This window comes from Sinocyclocheilus anshuiensis, unplaced genomic scaffold, assembly GCF_001515605.1.
Source record: "Sinocyclocheilus anshuiensis isolate Anshui unplaced genomic scaffold, SAMN03320099.WGS_v1.1 scaffold1561, whole genome shotgun sequence".
NCBI classification, from domain to species: Eukaryota; Metazoa; Chordata; class Actinopteri; order Cypriniformes; family Cyprinidae; genus Sinocyclocheilus; species Sinocyclocheilus anshuiensis.
In genome coordinates, this window is record NW_015536630.1 from 544,749 (window position 1) to 565,361 (window position 20,613).

The window sequence follows — 20,613 nt, forward strand, 5'->3', positions numbered from 1 at the left end:
TTATTTCTGTTGTTTCTAGAAGTAGTAATTTTGATAATAGTCAATAGAAAAAATATAACCACACACATTATGTCCACAGAATAATTACACATTATTAAATAAAAAGTGTCCCACACGAACCTCTACCTCCGCCAGCAGGACCTCAATTTGAGACTCAGTAAAGTTTTTTTTTTCTTGGTGCTCGTCATTCTCAAGCACAGAAATTCGGATATTGGCGTGTGCACTTTTATATGGTAATGATATTAATTAGGGGGCGTTTACAAGGCGGAGATCTGACACCAGTCAGCTGCGCACAATTTCCAATCATTTGCGATTTATAAATGTCACATCTGGAAGAGAGGCGGACGCACGTGTTTTTGTGCGCACGTTCGTTTACTCTGAATCGCACTTATGCACTTTTGCGAAATGATCTTAGAACAAATTTAGTACGGTTTATACGCAACATTTTATAAATGAGGCCCCTGGTCTGCACTCTGCAGCCTCCCCCTACTCTTTCAACCTGCATGCATTCTGCTTTTAACCTGCAGAGGGCGATGAAAACTCAGTCAAGTGCCTTAATATTATTGTGCCGACACAAGCAAAGACAGACCTGTCTCGAAGCCAAACCTCAAGTCATCAGCAAGATCTTTTTCTTTTTTTTAATTATTTTTTTATTCATTATGTTTCGCATGAAATAGTTCTTATACTGATCTTATCAAATGCAAGACATCAAACAGCTTATTTTAACCGAGGTAGTCAGGCCTTTGTGTGAGATGGAAATATGCCGTAAATCAAATATATTTTTGTAAAGAATACTTAGATGGTTGTCACTTTAAACATATACAGTGATGAACTTTTCAATCAAGCGATTTTCAATGTAAAAGTCAATAAATCAGATCCATCTCCTCTGGATTTAAATAGCTCAACATTCCAAGTTGACTTGGATACAGAAGCACCGATTGGTTCGTGGCAAAAGCAGCCGATAGCCAATCAGAGATCCTCACCAAGGTGCTGTCCCACCAATGAGTGCACAAGGACACGGGGCCCATTTTACAGCTATGGTCACTAGGGGGTGGTTTTCCTCCCTGCAGAGAGCAGTAAAACATTATGAATGATTTTCTTAACACAATCAATCTCACTGATTGTACAGCACGTATGAATGAGCGTGTGATTGCTACGTGTGCATGAATACACACTAATTTTGGCAAAATATCAGCAATCAAACACAACAGCAGGGGCTCCGTCGGAGTGAACATTTCATAAATTTCCATAAGACACGTCTCCTTGGTAACCATAGACAATCTGGACGGCCTTCATAGAGGAATAAGAAAAGACCTGGCAAAGGTTTGAACCTTCTTGGAAGCACTAGGCTGAAACGGTCCAGACACTGACATTCTCTTTGGGCCATCACAGACTTGGTCAGTTTGGGAAAGTGGTTAGAATCCATGTGACAAAACCTAAAACTTTTTGGAAAAATGATAGTCTGATGAGACTGAAGTCAAACACACCTCAGTCGCATCATTTTCTCTGTCAAGAACAGTAATGGCAACATCATGCTCTGAGGTTATTTTTAAAGTGTCAAAACTGAAGCATAACAGGAAGAAAATGGAGGTGAGAAATTTGAATGTACATGATATTTGAGCAAACATGAGCTTCTGAAAACCAAAGATAACTTTATGGCCTGTTAAACGTGTTTAAAAAGGTACTCTTTTAAGCCACATAACCTGGAGTAGGCTATTTATAGTTTGAACCCTGTTGTTTTTAAAAGTGTATTTTAGATGAACGCTGTATGGTCTGGGGAGTAAACAGGGTTTTATTCAATTAAATGAAGTCTATGTGCATTCATGAACCACATAAAACTGTGGCACTAAAATCAAATAAATGAGAGGATGTTTGCCAACTGACTCTTAGACCTCATTGCATATTGTTTGCAATTATGCAAATAATGGTTTAAAAGCATTACATTTTCCGAACAGGTAAACAGTTTGAATGAGCAGGCATTAAAGGAATAGTTCACCAAAAAAAAAATTTGTTTTTAATTTGCTCACAGTGCACTCACCCTCAGGTCATCCAAGATGTAGATGAGTTTGTTTCTTCACCAGAACAGATTTGTAGAAATTTAGCATTCCTTCACTTGCTTACCAATGGATCCTCTGCAGTGAATGGGTGCCGTCAGAATGAGAGTCCAAACAGCTCATAAAAACATCACAATAATCCACACCACTCCAGTCCATCAGTTAACATCTTGTGAAGTAAAAAGCTGCATGTTTATAAAAAGCCATCATTCAGCCATTTTTAACTTCAAACCTTTGCTTCCAGCTAAAATAGGAGTCCATAATCCATAACATTGCTCCCTCCAGTGCAACAGTTGTCTCATATGAATCATATGAGAAACGTGCACAAATTAAGCGACAAATACAAAAGGAAACCAATACAGTTCTTAACAAATATGTGGTTGGATTCTTACATGCAACTTTGCTTCACATGATGTAAATTGTTGGACGGGAATGGTGTGGATTACTTGTGGATTATTGTGATGTTTTTATCAGCCGTTCGGGCATTCATTCTGACGGCACCCATTCACTGCAGAGCATCCATTGGTGAGCAAGTGATGTAATGCTAAATTTCTCCAAATCTGTTCCAATGAAGAAACAACCTTAAGTAAATTTTGTGAACTATTCCTTTAAATCACTTGCTTATTTTACAACAAATTAAAATAAAGACTACAGAAACGCATTCTGTTGTACAAGCTTTATTTACATGCACCTTGTCTTGCACTACCTGGTTTACATTATCCAAAATTGAAATACACAGGTAAAGTCAAGCAAACATTGAGTGAATGGTAACTAACAGCCAATTGTGGTGCAAGGTGATACACATGCAGATTACGTTCTCAATTCGTGTTAATTCCCTCTTTAAGATTAAACTTCAAAATGAATGAAGATTGTAGCAGTTCTTTTGAGAAGAACAATGATCCTACACAAACAACATGAAAATATCAGAATTAAAAGCATTTAAAGGAAGCACATTTTGATGCTGAAAACGGATTACACAATATGAAACCAAGTAAACAAAGGTAAACACAGCACAATCAACTTTTTATAGTCATCTTAAATTCTGTGACTCCAGCTGATTATAAAAAGCAGATTATAAAAATCAGTGCTTAAGAAGCTTAAGAAAATTCTGAGTGTGAAGTTAACTTAACAAAAGGTACATTCGACAGTGATGTTAAAACAACATTAGGTGTAACTACTGAAACATCTGCAAGTTGTCCCTGAATGACACTACTATATCATCAAACAGAATAGTTGCATTATTTCTCATCAGCCTTGAATTTGGTTGTCTGGCATGTTCAAGATCAACAGTGAAATACAGTACAACATAGATGCTTTCTTACATAGCTTATCCGTACAGACTGTAATACTACAATGTGGCTGCCTTTCATTTTTAAACTATTAGGATGCTTAAAACACACTGCCATCACAACTGATACACGCTTTCTATTAGCACCAGCCATTGTGTAGCTATATACACATAAATGCTAAGAACGTGACATGCCAGCAGTATGAACTGACCCAACACAATTTCACTTAGCACCAAATGCTTTTAGCTTCATTTTTTTCCTGCTACAAATACACAAACATCTAGTGGTCCTTAATCAGCGCTCCAAAATGTTTAACTGTTAATATACCTTATCTCTAGAATGAATCCAATATTTATGTGTATACACACACATATATATTCAGTGTACAGCACATATAAACATAAGCGCTACGGGCCTCATTCATGAAATACAAGCACAACAGAAATGTATGGTTTGCAGAGAATTTTGTAAACCCATTCTTGGGTAAAAGGTTGCATGCATGTCAATGTACAGTAAATGCACACAAACACTAAATGGCATTGAATGCAATCATTTAAGAACCGTTTACAGATGTGTAAATTGTTCATAAAACCATTGATTTTACAAACAATGTATACAGCAATGACTTCATGAATGAGGTCCTATGTGTGTGTGTGTGTGTGTGTGTGTGTGTACAAACAGAAATACAAATATATAGCTCATAATCTATTCTAAAATGGCAGACTTCGGAAATTAACACGGTTTAGAGGTGACGGAGATGCTCGTGTTCAAGAATTCTGAGCAAGATAAATGCACAGGTTGTGTTAGGAAATCCATGGGAAACACTGACAAACTAGTTTCATACAGCAGAACACTAAATATATAGCTTATTATCATATCACAGTTCACTTTTCTGTAAAAGGTGTCAAGGATACATCATGTTCACTGGTTTCACAAAAACACAACCTCTTCCCATTTTCAGTTTCACAAAAAAAAAAAATAGTTGGAGAAAAAGATGGATTTTTCATGGCCATTTTTTTTTGGACAACAGAAACATTCTCAAGAGTTTGTGTTGTAAACAGGCCATTTCTGCAATTGTCCTGAGGACCAGTTTGGCAAAAGGCAAGTGTTTGTTTCGAGGACTATAAATCTATTAATCTCGATCAAAGTTGCAAGAAACTACAACAGCCTAAGGGCACCTACAGACTAGAGTTGACTTGATTTCAATTGGGATAAAGTATCACAATGATGTAGAAGAAAACGCAAAGGGTTTGCCAAAGTAACACAACCATAAATTGACAATATTTTACCTGTTTTTGCAGTGCAATCTGTCGTAAGTACCAGCTGACTAATGGGAATTCAAATTCTTGCTTGGTTTTCAAACTGACCCAACTCTTTCCACCCTCCCAAATGCTTTCATAAGAGATTCTTACTGTGTAGGCACCCTCATATGCAGTGGTGGGTTTTAGGGGTTTTGTATTGTAGATTAACCAAGGGAGGTTCAGTTGTGACCTTCTCTCTATTGTTGCTTTTCCACTGCATGGTACGGCACGGTACAGTTCGGTACGAATCACTTCTGGGGGGTTTTCCACTGGGTACAGTACCTGGTACTTTTCCAAGTGAATCTACCGTTACCAAAACGTGACGTTTAAACTCTGCTGATCACTGATTGGCCGGAGAGAATCGTCACTGAACTTGTGACACGAGACACAACAGAGCCGCTAGATTTAAATCAGCACAGCCAGCGAAGGATCGAACACAACGGTTTTGAACGAGCACACCTTTTTTTAACAACCAAACAATGGCTGTTTCGTTGTCTGTTGAGGAAGTACAGATGTTCCTCTTGCTGATAGCAGAGGAGCGGATCCAGCGAGAACTTGATGGGGAGACACGGAATGAAAATGTTTTTCAGGATTCGCAGCAGTAGAGGCGGCGCAACTATAACGAAATGTGAATAATCCCACCCACTCTAAAGCGGTACTAAACTGCGGTGGAAACGCGAGCCGAGCCGAGCCGAGTAGTACCACGCAGTGGAAAAGCCCCATATGATCCTCCATATAGGTACCAGCTGACCAATAAGAATTCAAGATTCTCAGTTGGTGTTCTGACTGAGCGACTCTTTCCACATTCCCAATTGCTTTCATGAGAGCTTTCTCTAGTGTATAGGCACCCTTGTACACAGTGGTGGGTTTTGGAAATGTTTCTATTCTAGACGAACCAAGGAAAGTTCAATTGTCCATGCCTTCATATATAGACAACCTTCACTCTACAATCATCCACTTGTCGTAGGTACCAGTTGACCAATCACTTCTTGAGAAACCAAGTTCTCACTTGGTTTTCAAACTGACTTCCACACTCCCAAATTATTTCAAAAGAGCTTTCTCTAGTGTGTAGGCACCCTTGTACGCAATGGTGGGTTTTGGGGATTTTATATTCTAAGTGGACTAGAGGAAGAACAGCTGCCCAAACCTTTATATATAGACAACCTTCTCTCGACGGTGCTCCACTTGTTGTAGGGACCACTTTACTAATGAGTATTCAAGATTTCTGCTTGACTTTCAAACTGACTCAACACTTTCCACACTTCTAAATGCTTTCGGATTTTGTATTCTAGATGAACTAAGGGAAGTACTGTTGGCCAAGCCATCATATACGTATAAACAACCTACTCTCTACAGTACTTCACTTACCGTATTCCAGCAGCTGAGTTCAATACCTTAACCTGCAAGCACTTCAAGGTTGAATTTGTTGAAACTCTTCACAACGTCCATCAAACCAGCCTCAATCATGACGATACAAAACACACAGCCACAAAACTACAACACCGACTGGGTAAATCATTGACATTGACTCATTCTAATAGATGTCAAATAGCTTTTCTACAGCATAATGTACAGTTGCTTTACAGTGGACAGTTGGCTCAAATGCGGTGTTCTGACCCTTCCCTACATTCCTGGGCCTGGCTGGATCAACCTGGCACCCAGCTTTGGGAGGAGGTTCGTTTGGCACTGGAGAAGTTCCCTGAAGTCAGATTAGCATTCTGAGAGGAGATGAGATGCGAATCGAAGCTGAACTCCAGGCCCTCAGCATCCATCAGATCGTTGCGGGTGATGGCGTCCATGTCGCAATCGAAACTGCCACTTAACGCCTCGAGATCCAAGTCAGATGGGAATTGGTCCTGAGACACCAACTGAACGGAGGTCCCGCTGCCGTTGAGACCTGCCAATAACGAATCGGAGGAGTTGAGCTGCATAGATGTGCTTCTGAAGGGAGACTGTTGGAGATGTTGCTTCATCAAGCTTTGGTAGTCTGACTCACTGCTCGAGACACAGTTCATCCGCCATCCAGATGGCGACACCTTCTTGAGCCCCACTTGTCCTACAGGCCCAGCCTGGTTGGACATCATAGGGTCATTATGCAACAACAGGACACTGCGACGGGCATTCTGGGAGGAAAGGGAGGCACTGGCTTGCGACATAAGCGGATCAGATTGGGTAAGAAGGACATCACTGCGACTGTTGGACTCGGAGTTGAACAAGTCCTGCAGACTCTGATCGCTAAAGAGGGAACCGCAGGAGAACGTGGCTTGCTTGTTTTCCTGGATCGTTTGCATTGGAGATTGCCTCAGGCCAGTGACGGATGGAGGGCTAAACATGGAGTTGGTGCCATAGCTGCCAGAGGGAATTGCCAGACTGCTCCCAGAGCAGCTGAAGGTAAACACAGGGCTTCCCTGTAGGTTGGCCCCACTTTTGTCTTGGCCTGGAGACTGGGAAGCCGTCAGGCTAATGTTATCTAGAAGGTCGTCCATTAGGTTGTCAGAGAGGCCATCATTGAGGTTCATGGTTCCTGCGAGATCAGCTAGACGGGGTAGTTCGGTCAGTCCAGTGGACGGAGACATACTACTAGGGCTTGAGTACAGCATGGGCGACAGGGGGGAGTCGTCATCGGGAACTTCATCCAACTCAAGGTTGGCAAGAATTGGGGAAAGGCGTCCGCTTAGGGTGCTGGCATTAGAGTTAGTGCGGGAACGGAAATCCGTCCAAGCGTCTAGCTCGTCGCTACTGCGGGAAGTCGGGCTGCCGGTCCATTTGGACAGGCTGGAGGAACTCTCGGAGCTTCCCTCCTGAGTGGCCTGAAGAGCGGCTTTCTTCTTTGCGGCACGGCCACGGGCGCTCTTGATGAGCTTATTACTGTTGTCCATTGAAACAGCACGTCTCCGTGGAGCTTTACCCCCTTTTCCACCATCAGGGTTAACCATCCACCATGAACTTTTTCCTGTTCCTTCATTCTGGACCCGGACAAAGCGACTGTGGAGTGACAGGTTATGTCGTATTGAGTTCTGCAAAAAGAGAAGAGTAGATAATGAGCTGTGCATCATAAGACATGCTTGAAACATTCATATACTTCTTGTTTTAGATTCCTCAGCTCCATATATTAACAATCTGGCCATTAAGAAGTATAATAATGGCCTCATGTTCAAGCAAAATAATCTTGAACTCTGCAGAGCACAATGTTGAGTGACGAACAATGCCACTCTGACTTGATTGCTTTAAACAGAGATTGAAGGGTCATGTGACCCCTCTGACCAATAGAGTCCATTTGGGTAGGTCAAGAATTTAAAGCCTAGGCCCTAGGTCTTCAACCCCTGCAGCTGGGTACCACTGTCCTGTGAAATTTTATTTCCAACCTGCTTCAAGTGATCCTTTAGAAGACCTTGATTAGCTGATTAGTTAATAAGGATATAAACAAATAAATGTTTTTTTTTTTTAATTAAACTTTAAAAAAAAAAAAAAAAAAATGTAACAAGTAGGCATTTGTGGTTCACATTGAGGTTTGCAATCAAAAAGCCTGTGCCGAAATTCAACTAAACTTGCACAACACTTTTAAAGTATACAATATTCCAAAGCAGCTTTATAGAAAAAAAGGACTGTTCTCATTTGAATTTCACACACACTGTTCAAATTGGTCTGGGCTCTGTGGTCAAGACCAATCTAGAAGTAAATCAACCCACTCTACGTTGTCCGTTGGGCTGTGCAGATAATTGGTCTGTGCTGTGAAATTCAACTGGGTAACTCTGAGTGTTCGGCTTTTGGCATTTCACGTATGCAACAGAAAACAGGCAATTTTAGGCACACCAGTGTAATCACTAATGAAACATCACATTTGGTGACCAGGATTTTCTCAAGGTAGTAATGAACCATAATTCTAGTCAACTATCTAAAAATTTTTCCTACTGCAGAGTAGTGTTGTCAAAAGACCCGGTATTTCGGTACCAAGTCGGTACTAAAAAAATGAAAACGTTACAGTACCAGGTTTTTTTAAGTACCGGTGGTACCGAGTACCCGGTCAACCCGGTTCTTGATGCGCTATCAGAAAGCTATCCTCTTCCAGTGTGTTTTGCGGTACGAAATTGGTACCGAGAACCGTGGATTTTCACTGGTATTGGTACCGAATACTGAAATTTTGGTACCGTGACAACACTACTGCAGAGAAAGCTGAAAGATTCATGTAGACTTCCTCAATCGTGCACAAAGTTTAAGAGTGCAGTGCAGTGCAGTAAAGCTGCATTAATGTGGACTGCAGAACAGAAGGTTCAGCTATCCATAATGCAGCATAAGGGGATGTGATCAAATTCACAAGCGAGACATGGTTTTCCTCTTTGATGAATAGTCAAGCAGACTGAGTCTAAAAATGGTGTGAATTTATCAAATGCAGTGCCTGCTACATCTTGTAGAAAGCTGGACTCAACATGGTCCATGAACTCAACACTGCTCAACACTGTCCATGTCCTTTGAACCTCTCAAAGAGTGAATGGGCTGACCTCATAACACTTCACTTCCATTAATGCCTTTGCTTCAAGTCTATTACTGGATTTAATCCAAGACTAACATGTTTCCTAACTCATTCTTAAAGTACGTAAGCAGTTTCCCTTTTTTTGCTTTGTTAAACTGGCTAACTGAATTGATTGGATTGAGAATCTAATCTAAGAGACATCCATCAGATTGTTTGTTGACATTCATAGCTACATTGATTACAAAACAGATCATTACCAACTAGACTTGGAATAAGAGCAGTGTCCTCAATGACAAATTAAATCAGGGTTCAAACCAGTTTGAATATTTAATTTATTCATGTTTGCTCTTCCTGCAATTACAACAACAACTGCAACTGAAGAGCATATTTGACATATGTTCTATATGTTTATTATATCCTAATGTTTTTGAGTCCAAGACCTAGGTTTGTTCTCGACAGTTTTCATGAGATTTATCTGTTCATAAAATTTGCATTAGTAAACCACTGCATTAAATAGAGTGTCAGATTATGTGAATGTAGCACTGCAAATCATTTTAAAGATTGTGTGGTGCTGCTTTCTATTTAATTAAATCTACACAGGACCATGAAAAATAACTATAATAGATGAAAAGAGGGTCTGAAATCATCTGACAGTCATGATGCAGTCCCTTTTGAGCAAAGCACCACTCAGAACAGCACTGGAGCGCCGCCAGTTTACACACAACGCTGTCTCTCAGTCAAACACCAAGTTGCTACACACTGACCTACATAGTTTCCAGTCAGCTGATTGCTTCTTATGCTGTAGCCGAGAGCCAATCAGGAGTGGAGGTGGGGACGAAACAGCCAATAGCAACCCTGACACTGACGATATGCCCATGGTTTCTCTTTTTTGCCTGCTTCAGTGGCAGGCAGATGCAAACACTCTGCAGGATGGCTTTAACTGCACTGAGTATGGCTGACTGTTCCTACAATCTCATTGGACCTTTTTTTACAGAATCACCAATATGTCTGTTTTAGCAAATACACAGGATTTAAACATTCAATTTGGCAACTAACCTACTTACTGTGGACTGCTATCATTATGATGTGTAAAATATACATTGACTCTTAAATGTCTCAATGATTATGCAAAAAGGGCAAAAGTTATTCAAATTAATTAGGCATATTGTGTAAATATTAAATACAACAAATTATAAATTAATTATTCTATTTCCCTGTTTAATACTGTAAAGCTGCTTTGACACAATCTGCATTGTAAAAAGCACTATATAAATAATGGTGACTTGATAATTTAAAATTAATTAGATATTTAGAAAAATTAAAATATAAAAATACTTAAAAAAAAAAAAAAAAAAAAGGCTTGTTTGGGAAGGTGCCAAATCATCTATTTAAATGTAATATCTGCACAACAGCCTTACATCTGCCGGATTGCACAGGGATTTCCCGAGGTTTTTCTCTAATTCAAATCCAGCTATACCAAGAGCATTCATTAGACTTGATTCCATGTTGGATAAATTGCTTTTCCAGGCCAAGCTAATCCCTCAAATCAAACAGGGATGAGAGAAGCGAGCATAGCAAAAGCCCTATTTTGTTGGAGTTTATTTTCATGAAAAAAGGTGCGATCCTATTGATCATACAAAGAATGATTAGTGAAAATGTTATAGATATTGCTACATCTCGTTCTTTTGATCACGCTTCAGTACTTGGTGAAATTATGAGGAAAGCAGAGGCATTTAAAAGCTTTTTATCAGGGGCACTTTCCACATTTTATCTGCTGTAACGCCCTTTGGCATGACCACAACAGCATGCACTTTATCAGCAAACCACACACGACTAGTTGTCCACATTTCCAGCATCCGTGTTGCACCCTGTAAGAATATAAGCACCAATATGGGGGGTGAATTCTCGTAAACTCGGACACTTTTTGCTGTTGAGATGTCCCAATGAACCTGAATTCACCCTATTAGCTGCAACAAAATGGATTTCGAGAACACAAACAGTCCCTGATATGCACGTAAAGCAAGACAAGGTTAAAAACCAGCCCGTCTCTTTGAGCTGACGTACCTTCCATCCTGCAGAGCTGTTGCTGTCACCTTTGTCCTTGAAGTATGGCACATTCCGGACCATCCAATCATAAATCTGGGCCAATGTCAGTCGTTTCTCGGGCGAGCTCTCGATGGCTTGAGTGATGAGGTCCGCGTAGGAATAGTTTCCCCAGGCGTTCCTGCGTGCAGAGGATTTTCTGGGCTGCTGAAGAATCAGACCGTTGATGCTGGAGTCGTTGCATGCGGGCAGAGCATGTTGGGAAGAGCCGTAGGAGTCTTTATCACTGACAGCAGCACTGGTTTCTATGGCAGGAGCAGCAGCAGCAGCAACAGCCTGGTTTCCTTCTATCACACTGACAGGCTTTGATGCGCTTGTAATGCCACTAAATGCACAAGCATCATCAGTGCCATTTTCATCCACCTCTTCCTCAGGAATGATTCCCACCTCTGCTGGTTCTGCTTTCCCGGCATTGGACTCTGGTCTGGGCAGAGGCCAGGTGCAGGACCTTGGCCTTTTTTGGGGCTCGAAATCAGGGTCTATGTCGACGTCCACAGCCAAGGGCTTATCTATCTCCTCTGCCATATTTCCTGGACTCCTTCAAATGAATGATGTATGGACGGCTTTTCTGAACACAGCAGCAGCAGTGCCCTCGTGCATGCCATTAATGGGTCACTTCTAGAGTCCACATTTCAATGCGGGACACTTAAGGAATCGAATTGATGTGAGATTTTTAGGAATATTTACAAATGCGCTCATGGCCACTTTCAGCACACAGAAGGATTCGTTTTATGAATCTTAGTTTTAAGAGTTAAATAAACGACAAAACGAGCGAAAATGCCCCCATTCGACTCGTTTAATGAAGCTTCCGTGGTTCAAAAGCATCAAGAATGGAACGGAGCGGACGGTCGAATTTGTTACATTGTTGCACGACGTCGCGCTGCGAATATGTTACACTGTAACGTTACATCATAATGCGAATGTTACTTTGTTTCAGAACGCAGCTGCCGCCTTTTAAAATCGCGGATTGAAAGCGATCAGAAGGGCTGAACGTGCGCGAAAGTGTCCTCAAACCATCAAACCATACCTCCACAGCCGTCCCGCTGCAAATCAGCACGAATGAGTCCTAACACGGTTTTCCCCAATAAACCTCCATGAGCCCTCTTCCATGTCGGAGCCGGACGTTGCGTCCCGCAACCCGCGCGATCCAGCACTGCCAAAGCCCCTAATGCGCTGCTGCTCCGCTGCAAGCTACAGAGAAGAACAGCAACACAAAGATCATCCGCCCCCTGGAACCAGTGGGAGGAACTGCTTCTTAAAGGGCCGGAGAGCAGCACTGGAGCTCACTATCCACCGCCACACAAGTCATCTTCACATTACACAGATATGCCATCGCAAGAGCTCTTATTTAATACACTCTCTCGAATAATGGTTTCTAGACAAAGTGCCTCGCACGCAATAGAATGTAACTACATTTGTATATTCTTTGAAATATATATGTATACGATCATTTTTTCATAGGTCCTGTTGGTATCTGCTGTAATAGGTTTATTTTTCTTAATTGTATAGACAGATAGATAGATACATATAGTTAATTATAATTAACAAAATATTTGTATTATTATTACAATTATTATTAATAACTATTACAGCATCATTGCTGTATTATTATGAAATTAGGCATATTGTTATTATTTTTAATGTGACCCACTTTTATCCAGCTATGACTGGAGTTTTTATCTCATAGTATAAGTGTAATTTTTTTGTTTATACATATTTTTAAAGTTCTACTTATTTCCTTATTTTTTAGTAGAGGTGTTTTGCACTTTTAAATTAAGGAGAACATATTTTAAAATATTAATAGGAATATTAAATAAAAAAATAACTTGGTGAACAATAAAATCAAAAAAAGTGTACAAAAGTTATTTGACAAATTTGAGGCATCACTCATGCGCAATGTAGCACACACAGACAAGAGACACACCAAAATGTAATACTTAAAATTTGGAGGTTGAACAAATTCCTAATCCTAAGTATGAGATTGGCTTAAGTATCATCACAGCAAAGGTCCGACCATGTCTTCTTCATTAGACCTAAATAAACATGACTAATATTCTCATATTATGTTTTGGACACAAATGTGACCCTGGACCCCAAAACCAGTCATAAAGGTAAATTTTTCGAAATTGAGATGTATACATCATGTCAAAGCTGAATAAATACGCTTTCCGTTGATGTATGGTTTGTTAGGATAGGACAATATTTGGCTGAGATACAACTATTTGAAAATCTGAAATCTGAGGGTGCATAAAAATCAAAAAAATATTGAGAAAATCGCCTTTAAAGTTGTCCAAATTAAGTTCTTAGCAATGCATATTACTAATCAAAAATTACGTTTTAATATATTTACAGTAGGAAATTTACAAAATATCTTCATGGAACATGATCTTTACTTAATATCATAATGATTTTTTGGCATAAAAGAAAAATCAATCATTTTGACCCATACAATGTATTTTTGGCTATTGCTATAAATATACCTCAGCGACTTAAGGCTTTTTTAGTTTTGTGGTCCCAGGGTCACAAATAATGGTGAATAAACCACGTAAACCTACCTGCAAACAGAAGCACTAGAGAAAGCTTCAGAACAATCAGACATCAATAAAAGTTAAAATAATTTTAATGCAATCAATTTTAAATAGGTTGTATATCAGCTATCTGACAACTATAGGTTGTCAATAAAATATTCCACAAACCATTTATATAACCAGAAAGGCAGCCTGATTTCAAAACACATCTTTGGCAGATCCACATCCACATTCTTCCAACAAACCTGCCTATTATTCAAGACCAAACCTCAAAAAGAGGCTAGTCTCTCGTTCGTGTTTGCATGTGCGTTTATAAAGTGCAGCATTATTCCATACAGTTCTGATTAAAATACAGTCCTCACCAAATCAAAATGGAGTTGATCCCAGAACTCTTTAGAATCTTAAGATAGTTGAGATGGCCGCTGTGTATATGGAGTTAGTAATGATAAAAGCTACTTAGAGCTCCGATCTCCTGCAACCCAGTACTCCTCTGTTTGCATCTCAGTAAGGCGAGATACTGTCCTCTGGAAGGCGAACACCTCCTCTTCTCCTGTAAAGATCGCCAGCGAGCTGCCTGCATCCTGATGCATTAAAAGAGAAAATCAAATCACTGCTGCCCATCAATGTGAAGAGATCATCAACACACCAAGGTTAAAAATCAAACGATTTTTAAAGGAACAGTTCACCTAAAAACTGACTCACCCTCAGGTCATCCGAGATGCAGATGAGTTTGCTTTCAATAGAGAAAGCAATATTATGCATTATGGACTTGTATTTTAGCCAGAGGCAACAGATTGAAGTTAAAAATGTCTTGATGGATTTTTTTTTCATACAAACGCAGTTTTTGGCTTAAGATGTTAATTGATGGTCTGGAGTGGTGTGGATTATAGTGATGTTTTTATCAGCTGATTAGACTCTCATTCTGACGGCACCCATTCACTGCAGAGGATCCATTGGTGAGCAAGTGATGTAATGCTACATTTCTACAAATCTGTTCTGATAAAGAAACAAACTCCTCTACATCTCGGATGGCCTGAGTTTGAGTAAAATTTCAACAAATTTTCATTTTTGGGCGAACTAGTTTATTTTTTTAAGACTAGTAAGGGGTTTTATTTTGCAGTATTAATGGAGCATTTTATTTTCATGACAATTAAGCACACCCCACCCACCATAACGAAACCGAACATTCTCAATCATGATTTCATTACTCTCATTTTGGCCAGTCTTATTGAGCAACACATACATATACCCTACTATATCAAAAGTTTGGAGTCAGTAAGACTTTTTAATCAAAGAAATTAATACTTTTATTCAACAAGGATACAATAAATTAGTCAAAATTGAAAGTGAAGACATTTATGTTCCAAAAGATTTCAAACAAATGCTGTCCTTTTGAATTGTCCTTTCATCAAAGAATCATGAATTGCATCACGGATTCCACAAAAATGTGTAGCAGCAAAACTGTTTTCAACACTGATAATAATAAGAAATTTTTCAGCAAATCTGCATATCAGAATGATTTCTGAAGGATCATGTGACACTGAAGACTGGAGTAATGATTGAAAATTCAGCTTTGATCACAGAAATAATTAGCATTTTTAAATATATTCAAATAGAAAAAAATTTTACCAACCCCAAAATTTCAGCTTGCAACAAAAAAGGTTCCTTATTTAATTCTCAAAGAATTTGAATAGGCAACAGTTTGTAAATTACCCTTGAAATGCCCAGATCATCCAATAAAACATGAGTGTCATGATGGTCGTGATGTTCATGAACAAACAGATCATCTAACAGAGCTTCGGCCTGCAGCACGACTCGAACCTGTGGAGATATTCCACCAAACTGTGAGAGGTTCCTTTAAGACCTTCCAACAGAAATCACAAGAATTTCACCATGACTTACCTTGTGTTCATATAGTGCATCAATGAGAGTTATGAAGCGTCTGGCTTGCGTCTTCTTGTTCAAAGTGAGCAAAGGAATGTTTCGAATGAAAACTGTGTCAAACACAGCAGAGATCTCCAGGTAGTCGCTGACTCCTACAGGCTAACAGTAAAAACAACACATTACTCACTAATATAGTTCATTTCAATGGAGGATGGTGAAACAGCATAGGAAACAGACTTACTCGATCACACAGCTCTTCAAAAGTGCAGTCTGCTATGGTCCCACATGCTTTAGCAAGTGTCAGTATCCTGCTATGTACCTTTAGAGATCTGGGCCGAGTAACTGTGATAATAAACACAATGAACCTGAATCAAATTTGCATAAAATATAAAATTAACTCACAATTAAATTCTCAACTCACCAAATTTTGGATGCATACATTCACATCTGGAGCAATATGTCATCTAACAAGCTGCATTGAACTTCTTTTGTTAGGGTGTTTTTACTGATAAACCATCAGCTAATTAAATGAGTGTTTTGCTATTTAGCAAACACATTAGCAGCCAACTTACTGTCATTCTGTTTGAAGGCCATCTCATCAAACAGTATATCGAGTGTTGCATCAACATCAGGTTCACTGGAACTAGATTAAAAAATATTCAATAAATAATTCATCACTTCATAATACAATGCTTTTATTTACTCATACTTGGTCAAAGCACTAACATTTACAACTGTTTAAGCAAAGCATGTCATGTTTTGGATGTTAAAATTATTTTTAATGCCCCATCTTAATATGAAAGGACAACAGAAGCAAATCACATGATGATATTTAAAATATGGCACATCCTGACTTGCCTAAGCAACAGTGACTCATCTAATGGTGCATGTTTGGATTGTTTGAAAACTATCATTATTTCTGTAGCTCTTTTTGGTAAGATTAGTGGTGCAGAAATTTTACACATCAGCTTTAAACACTTCAGGAATACTTTTTAAGATGCAGGTCTTTGATTAAAGAACGTAGTCAACTTCCATAACTGATTAAAAGTGCATCACTAATACAGTAACATCCCATTTTGTACAACTTAATTAATTTTCTCACAGGTAGAAGAGTTTCCCAGCTGCAGGGCGATTTCTTCTCTGATAATCTATTCCAGAATCCAGACGCAGTGTTTGGCAGTACTCCTGTTTACAAGACATTTGACCGCTGATTTATTTGCAGCACTTATAACAGAAAGTAATTTAACACGCATTATCACTCTTTTGACCTTATTCCCAAAAGTGAAAACTTGCCAAAATTTTTGTCACCCATAGGCCATCAAAGATGTAGATGAGTTTGTTTCTTCATCAGAACAGATTTGAAGAAATTTATAATTTCATCACTTGCTCACCAATGGATCCTCTGCAGTGAATGGGTGCCGTCAGACTGAGAGTCCAAACTGCTGATTAAAAACATCACAATAAAAAAAATGTTTTGGCTTCACAAGACAATAATTGGTGTGCTGGAGTGGTGTGGATTACTTATGGGTTATTGTGATGTAATCAGCTGTTGCGACTCTCATTCTGACGGCACCCATTCACTGCAGAGCATCCATTCTTGAGCAAGTGATGGAATGCTACATTTCTCCAAATCTGTTCTGTTGAAGAAACAAACTCATCTACATCTTGGACGGCCTGAGGGTGAGTAAAGTTTCAGCAAATTTTCATTTTTGGGTGAACTATTCCTTTAAGTACACAACATAACACCAATAAAAACACTGCACTAAGTGTATTAGATAATACACAAAGTTCACCCTCTGTAATCCATTTTTGTACAGATCTGTAAAACAAGATATTGTGCTCAAAACAAACTGGGATTTGGAAGCCAAGAGTTACTGAAAGAAACTGCACATTGTGTGATGGCTACACTCAAAAAAAAAATTGGTGCATGATTTACTTGAAATCAATTTTCACTCAGATATTGCTAGTAAACGTCAACAACAAAGTAAAGGCAAATAACATTGAATTAAACAAAGACTGAAATAGTATTTTCTTTTAAAACATACTTCAATAATTTAATTATAACTATTATGAAAATGTTTTGTAGTGTTGCAGTCACTGGCGGTCACTTTAAAGAAACAAATGTACAAATAACAGGCTTTTCAAAGAGTCAGTTGATCTCTTGATTAGTACAAGTAACTAATATGCGTTACCCTTATACCCAAAAGAAAGTGTATAACAACTGCATTCACTACGTTCATTCAGTATTTTGCTGGATTCATTGATTCTTACCATCTGGAGGCCGGTTGGACGTGGCAACAACTACAACCCCATTCAGAAAGAGGTTCTCAAAGAGCTGTTTAAGAATCATGGCATCTACGATATCAGTGACCTAACGAACAGAGAAAGCAAAAGAAACCCTAAAAAATCAATACTGATTATTCTCTGTACCGGTTTGATTGTCACTGCATGGATTTAAAAGATAACTGAAGCAGATCTCAGTATGCTAAAGCGATCACAAAGCTTGATTAGATTGCAACTACACGATTACTGAGTGAAACATTGACCTGGAACTCATCAAAACACAAAAGACAGGCCTCCTCACTGATTTCTTCAGCAACCGGTGCGATAGGATCGTACGCCTTCACCATTTGACCCACTTTTCTCTTGGGCAAACTTTGCTTGAGCCGATGGATTCCTATATAAACATGAGTCTATCTGAGTAAAAGCAAATAATGGCAACTTTACTCATTTTGGCATCTGTTTATAATTAATATACAGAACTTAAATTCCTATATAGGTCATTTTTGGGCTTTGGGAATACTTCAGTCACTCAGATGTTAAATAATGCACTTTGAGCCAATTTCTGTCTTTAGCTTAAAAAGCATTGAAGATAAACAGTGCACTGCCCATATCAGACAACAATGAAAAAATAATAGTCTGTTGGTGAGAAAATGTGTTGATGGTCTAATATTTACCAAATGTAATGAGGTTGTCATAAACTAATAGTTAAGTACAGTATAAATAAATAAATTAAATAAATAATTAAATAAATATCAGTCAATTAATGAAAAATTACCAAAACCTAAGAATTAACAACAATAAAGGGTATATTTAAAGCTTCTTATTCAAATCTGAAAAAAATCATAATCAGAAATCATAACTAACTTACGTTTATGTACATCCAACATGAATCCGTGAAAATTGACCCTTTTTTTCTTTGCTGTCTCTACATGATCATAAAACATGTCCATAACCATAGTTTTTCCTGTGCCTGAGAGAATGAGAAAAATGAGCATTGATAAGCACAGAACTGAGCAGTTTATTTCAATAACAAGACAACAAAGTCTGACTGAGCCACAACATGATGCCACAGAACTTACCAACATCTCCATATATGTAAGAACCTTTCGGTGGTTTTCTCTTGGAGAACAACTGTTGCAGAGATAAAAGAAGTCTGAATTTGTTAAAAGCACATTTCAACATCTGCAGCATATTTTTTGGCTGCTTTCGGCCACACAACTTTGTGCAGTTTACCTTTGAGAAAAGTGTTGAGCGTTCATTGCTGTACCCTCGAAGATCCTTCTGCATCTGATCAAGTTTTTCCAAAGCAGCCCTCTGCTGCAGATCTTCTCGTAACTGTCCATCTTGAATGAGACTGTTGTAATGCTCCAACGGTCTGGCAAAACTGCTGCTTGGAGAGGTTGTGGCACTGGGAACTTCAACAGTCTGAGATAACACACTTGTGGCAAGACCTGCAAGACAGAAAATTGAGATGACTGATGTTTCACGAGTAAACAAGAATACTTGTGTTGAACAAGATCAGCATGATTGCACTTTATTCAACATTTCTATTTCTCGTGATTATTTGTAAGTGCTGAAGGACCACTATCAACTTTGTTCTTATTTAACACCTGTTCAATGGGAGAACGGGGCTAGTTGTCACAATGGTTATAGCTCACAAGCTATACGCTTTGGAATCAAGAGTTCAGTTTTAACAAGGCTTGTTCTCTCTAGCGGTGGTTTTATATGTAAGTTTAAACACCTAGATCAAAACTGTCTAGATCAACAAAAATGATGATAATTTATGTAAATACTGTCCTACAAACTAAAATTACAATGTTATCATAAATTCTGTGATAGCTGTTGAACCACTGACATACATTAAAGACAAGAGTCAAGAGAAAAAGGAGATAAAAACCTGTTATACAGGTGCATCTCAATAAATTAGAATGTCGTGGAAAAGCTCATTTATTTCAGTAATTCAACTGAAATTGTGAAACTCGTGTATTAAATAAATTAAATTTCCACGACATTCTAATTTATTGAGATGCACCTGTATTTTAAGATAAACATTTTTTTTTGATATTGATATTTATTCGAGACATTTATAACATTTCTCTTGTTTATCTAATAGAGTCGAACATACTGGGTGTTCTTGTCTTGTCAGAATGTCAGTGTCAAAGACGAACATAATGACATTATCACATAAATATTATGCCTGTCATTCACGGGTCATTGAAAGCCCTTACCTCGTTTAATACAGCTGACAATACCAGGCAGAGCTGACTTCAACAGAAGCTTATTTTTCACACAGAACTGAAGTTCAAGCGCCACCAAGAACGCTTTACCGGATGCCATGATGATTCAAACTGCGGTCGGAAGCTTTACTGAAAGTACGACCTGAACAGTGCGGGTGGGCGTGGTCTTTGTACAAGGGAGCGATGACTCATGAATATTAATTATTGGACGTGTCTCTCCCATAGACTGTATAAAAACAGGTCTCTCCGCTCCAGTTAGCAAACAACGTCAGAATTACCTAATTTATATTCATGAGTTTCGCGTAATTCGCAAATTCGCCTCCTGAATAGTGAGAAGCTAGGCGTGGCTTAACAGTATAAACGAGCTTCCACTGTCAAGCTACACGTGCATTCAAATGCAGACATAAAACCCTGGAAGAGCCACGGGTTCCATCAATCATTTTCTATAGTTCTTTCAATTATG

At 38.8% G+C, this 20,613-nt stretch overlaps 2 protein-coding genes across 2 annotated transcripts; both read right to left on the reverse strand.

Moving 5' to 3' along the window:
* Positions 1-5,300: 5,300 nt before the first annotated feature.
* On the reverse strand, positions 5,301-12,509 carry LOC107653642 (forkhead box protein O3-like). Its single transcript, XM_016440419.1, has 2 exons — positions 11,180-12,509; positions 5,301-7,661 (listed from the first exon to the last, which is right to left on the reverse strand). The coding sequence occupies exons 1-2, from the start codon at positions 11,741-11,743 to the stop codon at positions 6,291-6,293; spliced, it is 1,935 nt and encodes a 644-aa protein (XP_016295905.1). The 5' UTR covers positions 11,744-12,509; the 3' UTR covers positions 5,301-6,290.
* A 1,357-nt stretch (positions 12,510-13,866) lies between these two features.
* LOC107654108 (lactation elevated protein 1-like) lies at positions 13,867-20,250 on the reverse strand. The gene is made up of 13 exons (XM_016441037.1): positions 20,142-20,250; positions 19,147-19,364; positions 18,993-19,044; positions 18,782-18,883; positions 18,177-18,307; positions 17,902-18,001; positions 17,413-17,449; positions 16,733-16,837; positions 16,203-16,273; positions 15,872-15,972; positions 15,649-15,789; positions 15,460-15,567; positions 13,867-14,327 (listed from the first exon to the last, which is right to left on the reverse strand). Exons 1-13 carry the CDS (start codon positions 20,248-20,250, stop codon positions 14,199-14,201), a joined length of 1,404 nt encoding a protein of 467 aa, XP_016296523.1. The 3' UTR covers positions 13,867-14,198.
* Between the last annotated feature and the right edge of the window lie 363 nt (positions 20,251-20,613).